This window comes from Populus nigra, chromosome 1 (assembly GCF_951802175.1).
Source record: "Populus nigra chromosome 1, ddPopNigr1.1, whole genome shotgun sequence".
Taxonomy (NCBI): Eukaryota; Viridiplantae; Streptophyta; class Magnoliopsida; order Malpighiales; family Salicaceae; genus Populus; species Populus nigra.
The window spans coordinates 30,463,815-30,475,740 of record NC_084852.1 but is presented as its reverse complement, the minus strand read 5'-3'; the positions used below and the strand labels follow the sequence as shown (position 1 = coordinate 30,475,740).

The window sequence follows — 11,926 nt, the reverse complement described above, 5'->3', positions numbered from 1 at the left end:
CTCTAACCATCTCTTCAATGCCAAATGCATTATAGTGAAAAGACAACCTCACCGCTTCCCTACTGTCCTTGCAACTCTATGTGGCAAGGGCAGCTCTATCATTACACTGCTCAAATTCACAATGATTTATGTCTAGGTAAATAATAACATAGACATTGAGCCCTTTTAATATATTGTATAATATATATGTAAGGTATACGCAATGTGTTTAATCAAATGTATTTCACATCAACTTTATCCATAACTTTATCAGTGACATCATTGTTAGGATTTCATCCGTAATTTTTATCGGAATTTGATATGTGTATTTGTGTTGGGGTAAATGTTATTATTATAAAATTTATAAAAAGATAAAATGTATGATTATTAATGATTAATGATGTATTAAATGTGATGAAACTGAAAAGAATAATTATTATTAAGTACTAATTTGTCTTATTCACATTGTCTATAACTAAAAAACCATGATAAAATTATAAAGAAGCCTTCAAGCGTTTGTTTTAATTTTTTTTTTTACTTTTAAGGGTATTATAGTATTTCACTATGGTAGTAAAAATATAAAAAGACCAAAACACCCCTAAATCTTAGCTTTAAATATTTTATTTTTAAAAGTAATTAAGTTTTTTCACTATATTAAAAAAGATGTCAAGATTAAAATTAAATTTTTTGAATGTTTTTGGATATTTTAATGTACTAATATAAAAAAATTAAAAAAATATTATTTTAATATATTTTCAAATAAAAACTACTTTGAAAAAATTATTTACCATTATCTCAAGCAACCCTTAAAGTTAAAAAATTGATTTTTTTTATTTTTTAAAACATTTTTATATATTAATATTAAAAATAATTTTTAATAAATAAAAAAATAATTTTAATATAATTTTAAATAAAAAATATTTTAAAAAACATCACTTCTATGTTATAAGTTATAACCGGTGGAAATGAAACATAATTTTGAAAGATCAATCATAAAACGAAGTACATTCATACTATCCCATTCAGGAGCCCCTCCATAAGTAGTGGCTCTTTCGGTCCCCCTCCCCCCGGGCCCTTAGAGTCACCTGAATCTCCACCTCTCCCGATCTGCAAATATGGTACGTTCACGATCTATTGTGGTTTTAGCTATTCACTCCAATTTGTACTGTCGTTTTATACCATCCTCGTCGAATTTGTTCCAATCTGCTTTGATTTCTTACTATTATCATTTTAATTACATATCTCATTATATAAACCGTTAGCCTTGAATCACACAATTGAATCAAATGCGTGACTTCGGAATCAGTTGCTCTCTGTTTGGTTGCTAGGAACCGGAGGCTTTAAATGTTAGCTTTGATTTGTTAGTAACCAAACGGAGTGTCAAGGTTATGAATTTTGCTGAGATCTGGTGTAGTTACGTGTGGAATTTGATTTTAGATTTTTTTTTTCAATTATTTGTGAAATGTGTGTTTTCGAGGTCTGTTTGGTTGCTGAGAATGTGAAGGAAAATCTGGAATCTGGAAATACTGGCGCGCGCTCGTGATGATGAATGATGCCTTTTTTTTTTGGATAGGATTCCTGCCCCGTGGTGAAAAACATTCTTCTGCTAGATTCTGAAGGGAAGCGAGTTGCGGTCAAATACTATTCAGATGACTGGCCGACCAATAATGCAAAGTTAGCTTTTGAAAAATCGCTTTTTGCGAAGACTATGAAATCAAATGCCCGCACAGAAGGTTTGACAATGCTGCATAAATTTGTTAAGCTATTTTAACCTTTTTAAGAGTAAAGTTGTGCATCTTTGAGGAATTATTCAGTTTGATTGCTAACTGAATATGAATTTCCTCTTTAATGGCATGCATTCACAATAATTAAGTAGTATTCATTCACTTCAAAATTTTATTTAACAAGCGAACCATAAAGCTTGTTTATCAAGTCAATGAAAAAGATATTTTTGCATTGTGCAAGAAAAGCAAATACAAGTTTGCATATATACTTCCCTTCTTCTGTTTTTGCAAGCACGTTACAATGTTCATAAATTTAAAGGTATTGTCTTTAATTATTTGTGCTTGCTATGTCATTCCTTACTCTTTAGAAACAAGATCTTGCGGAATTTGGTGCAACTCAAAATCCTCTTCTGTTGAATCCAAAATTAGTTGCCTGCTGTACATCGCTCCAAATGCATGAGCAAATGCATATTTTTCTCACACCATAAAAATCATTATCTTTTTCTCCCAAGTTATTTTCTATAATCATTTGCAGATGAAGGATCTTAATTAATTGGGCAGAATTTTCTGAATTTGGAAAACTTGTTCAAGTCTTAATTGGGAGTGCTGCTTTGAATGAGATAAAATTTATTTATCTTGCTTGTTCTCAGTCAGCAACGCTCTTGCTTTTTTGTTGATAATCCTACTTGATAGTTCATACTTTTACAACTTACTTTTAAGTTAGTTAATGGAGGTTCTTGACATTTGAAAAAATTGCCAGATTATGTTTTAGGAGGACTGCTAGGTTTCTTAAATGTCTGCATTGTCATCTAATCTTCACAGTCCTGGCTTCTGGCATGTTGTCTTGAAATGTGTTCCCTTGAAACTAAAAGTAGCAAGGTTAATTATGAGACTTTAAATTCTGCTCAATCGAGAGTGGAAGTTATGAGATACCATGTGACTTGTGTTCCTGATATGTTGTTGTATGCAGCGGAGATTACAATGTTTGACAGTAACATTGTCATCTACAAATTTGTCCAGGACCTCCATTTTTATGTGACTGGAGGTGAGGATGAAAATGAACTCATTTTAGCTGCTGTTCTTCAGGGTTTCTTTGATTCAGTCTCTCTCCTCTTGAGGTATTTCTGGTCAAACTTCTAACTGTTTCTTAATTTGATTTAATGATTGTGTGATTCTGTTTCTGTATAATTTACTTTTCCATGTCATTGTTTTAGGAGCAATGTCGACAAAAGGGAGGCACTTGAAAACTTAGATCTCATTTTCTTATGCCTTGATGAGATTGTTGAAAGAGGGTACGCAACTAATATTTTTTGCCCTCACTTTTTTATGTTTACTTTGATAGTGGTAGAATAATTATGTGTCTTTATTTTTTTCAGGAATTGGAATTATCCAATTCACGATATAGGAAAATTTAATCAACTAAAAAGACTGTTAGTTGAAATGCAGTTTTTTACATGTAGCCTTGACGAATAAACTCCTGCAAATTGAAAGTTTCAATGCTACAGAACACTAGATGAGTCAACTGGAAGTTGTAGTCCTTCTGTATTCATGCTGTCTTCTAGGGTATCTGTATTGTTACTGGCAGTTTGTAGCGTAGGTGAGTTAGTAGTTTTTGTATATCTGTTTTGGTGTGACTGTTTATGGCAGCTGTAGGGGAATGGTTCTGTTACCTTTTCTTGACCTTTGCAGGACAGTATGTATCATAGTTTTGAAGCCCGGCCCGGCCCGGCGGGTCGACCTGGGACCCGGCCGACCCGGGCCTGGAGCCGGGAGCCGGGCCGGGTTTAAGTAAAAAACAGTCAGGGATTTGACCCGGCAAAACCCGGTCGACCTGGCGGGTCGACCCAGGTAAACCCGGCTGAGACCCGACCTTTTTTTTTTTTTTGCAACTGTCTTGCTCTTCATCTTCTCGTGGCTACTGCTATAAACTTCTTGTTACCTGGAGAAGTAGCTGGGGTGAACGCGTGAAGACTAGGTGGTGTAACTCGCTCGAGGATCATTGACTCATCAACCCAGCTCGGCCACCCTCCGTGTTCGACCACCTTAACTCAGTTAGTCCCATCAAGAGTCAAGAATAAATAGATGTATGTGCTGAGTTCCTCCACTTCACCGCTCCATCCTCTCTCTCCATAAGAAGCGACAAATGTGTTTACGCCAGAAGGAGAGACTGCAAAGCTAAAATCAGCAATTTCATGTGGGGTGAGTCTCCGAGTCACCCCGGTTGCATACGCTGCAGCTCAACTTGTCCTTGGCTCGCCTGGGTTTTCATGTGTTGACAAGTATACTAATCTCCACTCACAGTTAAAAACATGAAAACCCAGGCGAGCCAAGGACCGTTTTGGCTTACCTCTCTTTTTTTACAAAATAATCTCCGCTCACAGTGGGCTTATCCTTCATCAGAATTCCACCTTTTCCATTGAATAAAGGAACTTGTACAAGTTTAGGAATTTCAAGGGCTGACCTTGATCGGGAGGATCATCTCTTCCTTCTGGCTCCATATGTGGCTTATGGATCTGGGGATGGTTTCCAGTGGCCAACCCTGGAAGTGAAGAGATTGAGGAGAAGGCTTGCTTTATTGGGATGTTTCTAACCCGTGACCTGATCATTAGACCGGGTCAACTACCGGGTTGGGTTTAAAAACTATGGTATATATTCAAATATATGATGATTATTACAGAATGAGAAAATAATCGAGGAACTGGAAACATCTTTCCTATCCAAACAATCTCATTCTCTGTTTCTCATCCAAACCTGTTGAGAGACATTTGGTTAAATCATACAAACATGAATTGATTATGATTTCCTAAGCCATCACTTTCCCTCTCCATGAGGACTGTTGTTCAGTACAACATAAGAATCTTGGTCTTGTGTGACAAAGAGGTTGCTAGTTCAAGCCCTAAGAACAACCACTTGATGCAACTTTATGGAAGGGTGGGAGTCTCTAAATTTCCCTTCCTAGGACCCACTTGATTATTTACAATGTGTTTGGGAGATGAGAAAGTGAGGGGGAAAATGAGCAGAATGAAAATTTGAGGTGAGTGAACTTTTCCATTGTTTGGAAAGGAAAGAGAAAGTGGAGAGAATGGGAAGCAGGATGAAAATTTCCCATATTGGCCCACTATTTTCACCCGGTGCACAAGTGGGGAAAATGGAGAGAATCTGCTGGAAATTTCTAGGTTTTCTAGTTTTACCAATTTTTCCCTAATCCTTTACATTAATGTGTGAGGGCTTATACTTTTATTATTAGAATCACTTCCTCCATTTTATATTGTTTAAGATCATTTTCTTCTCGTTTTCAACCCATCAAAACAAGGAGGAAAATTATACTCATTTTTGTTTTCCATTCTCATTCGATTCCATTTCACTCCTTTTCTTTCCCTTTTCATTTTTTCCTCTCAAAGTAAGAGTGTTATCTTTTCCTTGAATAGTGTTTTTTCCTGGTAGATCATCCTTGCAAAGTATGATGTAACTAGTAGCTTTTTTATCTACAGAAAACAAATTGACCCGTAGCTTCAATTCACCTTCTTTTGTTTGTAATTATGGATGTATATTGTGACAGAAAGGAAGCCAACGTAGTTCAATTTTTGAAGAGAAGTATATTCTTTTTCACCAGTAAGGGGAAAAATAAAAGTAAAAGTAAAAGTAAATTGGAAAATAAATCAAATGAATTGAAACTTAAATGACTGTTGAAATTTTAGCCAGTGGTGGTGGCATGTCAGAATTAGTATTTTCTTTGTAAACAAGTTCTATAATCTATCCTCATGTGGGGCTTGGATGATCAAATCTTAGCATCCTAACTTGATTGTTAAAGTCTGTCCTCCTAGTTGAACGTGATTTTTTTCCCCATTTCATTAGCTGTCATTTCACTGGTGAAAGTAATTTAATTTCGTTGTACTTGCACCAACTCAAGATTATGAAAAACAAGTTTCTGATCCTGCTTCTGACATTTGATAGTCTGATCAAATATAGAAGTGGTGCAATCTTTATGTCACCATGTTGACACATTAAACTATATGCTGTATATTACAGCAACAAAAGATGGAGGGAGTGCAAGTCCCTTCCATGCTTCCTTCTCTATGGAGGATCTCTATTTCTGCAATCTGCATATTTTTTTGCTCGTGATGCTGTCTGGTTAATATGATGGTCAAGCTCATATTGTATTTCCTGCATCTGTTCTTGCTTGGCAGCATGATCCTCGAAACAGATGCCAATGTTATTGCTGGAAAGGTGGCTGTAAATAGCATGGATCCTAGTGCACCTCTATCAGAGCAGGTTTGATTCCCTCCCTGCCTATAATGTTCTTCGTTGTATTTGAATATTTAAATGTTATTATGGAATCGAAGTATTGAATTACTAATAAAATTATCAATCTTTAAAAACTGCCAGAGAGAACCCTTGCTTTAACATTCTCTAGGTCTTAATATATTTGTACAGCCCATACTTTTCTCCTTTAGTTTCCTAACGTTACCCCATAAATTCCCTTTCTAATATTGCAGACAATAGGTCAAGCATTGGCTACAGCTCGTGAACACTTGACGAGAACCCTTTTTCAGTAGGTTTTTCATGCACCCTCAGAGGTGCCTTGGCTTTATTCTCCTGGTTAAGTATTTTTCCATTTATTGGCCTTTAAGCAGTTTGTTCCATGTATTTTTGTCTGAGTTTATTGAACGAGGATTGTTTTAGGCTTGTAATGGAGCAACTCCTATCCAGCCAATAATGTCTCTTTAGCTTTCATTGTGATCCTTGGTGTTTATGGGCCGTGGCATGACTGTGACCTAATTAATACAGTTGATGCTTAGTGATAGGCTTGCAGCTATATCTATGCACAACTTATTAGATTTGGGTCTCTTAGGCATAATGTAAACATGCAGTGTCTTTTACTTCATTTGAAAAAATTACACCGTATGTGCACTGGGAACAAATGCGTGAAATGGTATTTTTTGTAATTGGATTGTGTTTTTATCTCTTTGATAAGAAAAAAGAAAAAAAAGAAAAGATAGGTGTTGCTGAAATCATTATGCCATGGATTCATGACTGAAGTTTGAGTGAGCCCTCAAGCTGTAACTTAAGAAAGTGAAACTGTCTTCTCTAAGAAGGCCTTGCCGGTTGGTCCATTGTTTTTCTCGGGCCACCAGTTATAGGTGCGTGGCTGGGGTGATGCCATGAGACCGTTCCTTTGTTGGTGGTATTTTTGTGAATGGTAACCTTGGTAGTTTTTGTGGTTGTGATTTAAAAAAAGTGTGGTTAGGTGTAATTAGTTGGATTTAGATACGTGTTTGGTAAAAATTATGGTTAAAGTTTATGTGTGGCAAAAAACATGTATAAAATGTTTGGTACCAGTTGTGTTTGAAAGTGTGGTTATTGTTGCTTTTCAAAGTGTTTTTTACTTGTAAATGAATCAAAATTATTTTTTTAATTTAAAAAAATTATTTTTGATATCATCGCATCAAAATGATCTGAAAACAAAAAAAAAATATTAATTTGAAGTAAAAAAATAAAAAAAATTAAAACTTTTAAAAGTGCTTTTGAAACACAAAAACAAACAGAATTTTACGAAACTTAGTTAAAAAAGCATGTAAAAGTTGTTTCATAAAAATTATGTTTCAAATTCAATTTTTTAGTGGGTCTCATAGTACAAAACGTAGATTAGTTTGTTATCAAACACTTTGCTGTGTTTGTTGCACCGTAAATATAAAAGCAGTTGTAAAACAAACGTGGCCCTTGTTTATTGTTTGTGGTGGTGGTCAGCTGAAGCTTCCTTACTGAAGTTTCTACTTGGGAGAGGCGCTTTGATTATGTGGATTTAGTTCCCCTCCCGTTGTCTCCTTTACATGTGCACGGTAGCTTGGCTGGGGTGATGGATGTTTTCCGGGCAGTTGGGAGGTGGTAGGAAGGGATTGCGATCAATCGGTGGTGGTAAAGTTGCCTTACCCTCCCTTCACCAGGATGTTTTCCGGGCAGTTGGGAGGTGGTAGGAAGGGATTGCGATCAATCGGTGGTGGTAAAGTTGCCTTACCCTCCCTTCACCAGTGGCTGGATTTGGTTTAATGGCCTTGCCCCTCGCTAGGGACTCGGAGGGGGGCGTTTCTAACTAAAAGAGGCAACTGGTGGTCAAATCTAGAGAGGAGTTTTGGTTGCAATTTGGTGGCGTATAGATGTTCCGGGCTCTTTTGGGGCTGGGTCCCAAGTACTTGGGTTGCTAAGTTTGTAAATTTGTTTGCCTTGTGCGTAAAAGGATATATATAGCTGTGTTGTAATTTTATTCAACTTGGTTACTCGCTTAACCTCCTCCTCTAACACAACTAGTAACAAAATGAATTATTCGTAATTATTCCTTCTTTATTATTTTTTTCTTATTTAGTTGAGGTCCTTTTATTATAAGAAAAAATACAAAATAGTTTGTTAGATAAGTTGTGTATAAATGATATTATAAATCATTATTTATTTTAAGAAGAAAACCAAGAGGTTTCCGGATCCTTCATGTAAAAGCTCTCTTTCTTCATCATTTTATTTTCCTTCAATTTGTTACATGGTATTAGAGCTTTATCCATGAAGGATTCGTTGGAAGATCAATCTTCCCCAAACACACAACATAACTCAAACACCAACCATGCACCAAATGCTAATCAATATTTGAACCTTAACAATCTTAGTAATCCTTTTCGGTTAGATACTGGTGACAACCCAACCATAATTGTGGTTACAGACTTACTCACTGGTGATAACTACGCAATCTGGTCTCGTGCAATGTGAAGAGCTCTTCGTGCCAAGAACAAATTGACATTCATCACATGGACTATCTACCAACCAACTGACCAAGAAGATCATCTCTTTGATTTATTTGAACGATGTAATGACATGGTGGTTTCATGGCTCCAGAACTTTATCAGCAACTCTATCAGAACTAGCATAGCATTTGTCGACAGTGCTCGAGATATTTGGCTTGACTTGCGGGACAGATTCTCTCATCAAAACGGTCCATGCATTTACCAGCTAAAGAAAAATTTAGTTAATCTCTCACAAGAGAATGATCTTGTGAGTGTTTACTATAGCAAGCTCAAAACTCTTTGGGATGAAACATTGATCTATGATCCCATTCCATCTTGTAGCTGCGGTATCATGAAAACCATAGTTGTTAAACCTGGCCTGAGGGTTGACCCGACCAAAGGGCTGGGTCCCGAGTTTTATGGGTCAACGCGGGTTAACCCATAAAACCCGGGTTATTTAGAGGTCAGGTTAGGTTAAAGATAAAAAATGGAAAAGGGAGGCAATAATGAAGAGGTAAAGTGTGCAGAGAAAGGGCTCTTAATCTCATTACCATCTCCTCACAAAGTTCATCTACCCTCTCTAGCTTCATCACATAAACCCTTTCTCTTTTACATCTTTCCCCTACAAATTCATGTGGTTTCTACGTGCTTGAAAACAATAGCTAGAGAGAGAGAGAGAGAGAGAGATGTTACAAACTTAATGCTGGTAATAAAGTTTGCTTGTTCAATCGGGGAAAGAGTACCAAACAATCTATACTGGGGAATACTTGAAGAAGGAAAAGCTTCCTTAGCAAAGCGAGAAGAGAAGTCTCGAGAATATGGCTCCTAAACTTTTGATTCCCACTTTAGCTAACAACTATGCGGTGTGGAACAGCCAATTCCCTGCGCGGTAAAGACTATCCTTTCTCTAATTTTCTGATGCACCACTTTTACCTCTTGCCTCTTTCTCTCTCCTGAAACTATGAGTTTGGTCTCATTTAACCTTTAATTTCCTTTAAGTTATAGTCATCAATCGTTAAGGCTAGAAGGAAGAAATGAGAACCCAACGCCACCCTCAAGATCTCCAAACCCGGATCGACTTGCAATCATCTCAAGCAGACCCAACTCCAAAGTGTAGGGTCTCGTTCGGGTTCACCCGGGTTTTGTCGGGTCATTGCACTGGCTGGTCTTTTGACAAACCCGGGCTGGTCCGAGTTTAATAACTATGATGAAAACTGATTAGTACTTAAAAGTGCATTTTTATCAAGGTTTTATATCATCATTTTGCACTTGAAGTATCAATAACTCCTTATCCAGAGCATGTTTTATAATAACAAGTCTGATAATATAAGATAGCTTTATGGTAAATGCTCATTTTAAATGTAGACATATCTCACAATTCAAATGATTGATTGATGTGATTAACTATTGAAAATGAAAGGACTAATTCAAATTAGAACACTATTCAGTTATTGGGTCATATTTGGAGCTGTAGATCTTGGATTTTAGTTTGATTTAGGATAGAAAGCTAAGAAATAGGCCTACAATGTTCATGAATAGTGGAAGACCCAAATCTGTCGTTTTCAAATTCAAAGTTTGGCCACAAAAGAGAAATCAGAATCTGTTCTGCAATCGAGCCCAAACATTACTCAGAATTTTACCCATAGCTGGAGTTCTAGAAGGCAAAATGATGTCAAATTTGGTGGGTGGAAGGATAAGATAATTTCCAACAACTTTCATGAGACAACCTACTCAAATTCTAATGTTAACAATGACATTTCATCCAGACAAGAGCTTGAAGGCTATCCACCACGTCTACCAAAAGCACTACTCAGTATTTTAGCCATATCTCAAGTTCTAGTGATCCAAATGTTCTGAAATTTTATGAGTTGAAAGATAAGATGATTTCCAACAACTTGCATGGGGACACTTTGTCAAATTCTAATTGCATCAATGTCATTTCATCCAGCCAAAATATTTGAGTGCTGCTGTCCACCAAGTCCACTAAATCAATAGTTAGCCACTACATCAATAATCAATTACCAAATGAATAGTTATGAATTTTAGCCTATAAAAAGAGGCATTTGCCATTCATTTAGGAATCTTGGTTCTTCAGATTAATATCTTGCTCTTGCTCTCTTTCTTTGTAATGTTCAAGTTTTATTCCATGTTATATTTTCCTTAATCTCCTATTTATGCTTTTCATTTCCTTTACTATACTTAGTTAACTTATATCATGTTTATGTTCTTATTTTGTTTATTTATGTTTTTCTTCTTCACAAGGTCTACCTAAGTTAATTATGTCAAGGTGAAAAGGTTTCACTAATGGTGTTAAAATATGTATAATATAAACTCAACATGGACTTTAATGTTTATATCCAAGAAAGTTTGCTATTAACATGTCTTATCATTTTTATCTTATTAATTCTTAATACCTTGCTTGTTAAATGGTTAATCTAGATTTGTATTGTATAACACTTGGTACATCAAATACTTGATCCTTCACAGTCTTCGGCCGACATTGTTGTTATGAGAGGAATTTGATTTGTTGTCAACATAAGTTAACATCATGGATACCTGATAAAATTTATAAGTATGGTGTTACGTAAATAAGATGATTAATATGATCATGTTGATAATTTATAAAGAGTTTATACTTTACTTATCTTTAATACTATTAGTGGATCCTCTAACCTTAACATTTATTTTTATCATTGTTTAATCTTCACATTTATCTTACATCTCAAAGTCGTCTTTAACTCATCATCACCATCACCATCACCATCATCATCATTGTTGTTGTTGTTGTTGTTATTGTTGTTTATAATTTATATAGTTCACCTTCCTATGGTTCAACCTCGATCTTGCCAGGTTATTTATTACTTTGACACTCTTGCACTTGGGACAAGACATAAACTCTTTGATCGTGTCAAAAATCATATCTGAACGTTATCAGCACGACTGTGTGTTCCAATTTTTGATGGGTTTGAACGACTCTTATTCTCCATATAGGATCAAATCATGCTGCTTGGCCCAATCCCTATCATTACTCAAGTTTTCTCTATCATTCAACAACAAAAATGCCAACATCAACTTACCTCTAACTCCACACAACATAATGCTATAGCCTTTGCCATTAGAAAACCTTCCTCATTCACTGCCAAGTTTCCATCACACTTTAGATTCAAGCTTGCTGCTTGGCCCAATCCCCATCATTACTCGAGTTTTCTCTATCATTCAACAAAAAAAATGTCAGCATTAGCTTACCTCTAATTCCACACAACATAATGCTATGGCCTTTGCCATTAGAAAACCTTCCTCATTCCCTGCCAAGTTTCCATCACACTCTAGATTCAACCTTGCTACATTTGTCCCTAAGCAAAATTTCACCGACTGCCCTTTTCCCATAGCAATCAGCATGCCTCGCAACCTTTTGAAATTGTGCATTGTGATCTCTAGGGACCATGTTCCATACCT

The 11,926-nt window shown here is 36.0% G+C and overlaps 1 protein-coding gene across 1 annotated transcript; it reads left to right on the top strand.

Annotated features, from left to right (window-relative positions):
- Positions 1-949: 949 nt before the first annotated feature.
- Positions 950-6,649, top strand: LOC133688517 (coatomer subunit zeta-2-like). The gene is made up of 6 exons (XM_062108016.1): positions 950-1,097; positions 1,553-1,712; positions 2,674-2,821; positions 2,918-2,995; positions 5,891-5,975; positions 6,200-6,649. The coding sequence occupies exons 1-6, from the start codon at positions 1,095-1,097 to the stop codon at positions 6,257-6,259; spliced, it is 534 nt and encodes a 177-aa protein (XP_061964000.1). The 5' UTR covers positions 950-1,094; the 3' UTR covers positions 6,260-6,649.
- Positions 6,650-11,926: the final 5,277 nt, after the last annotated feature.

Coding starts and splice junctions, on each gene's coding strand:
- LOC133688517 (XM_062108016.1), top strand. Junction 1,713..2,673: donor ATCAAATGCCCGCACAGAAG/GTTTGACAATGC, acceptor TGTTGTATGCAG/CGGAGATTACAATGTTTGAC. Junction 5,976..6,199: donor GTGCACCTCTATCAGAGCAG/GTTTGATTCCCT, acceptor CTAATATTGCAG/ACAATAGGTCAAGCATTGGC.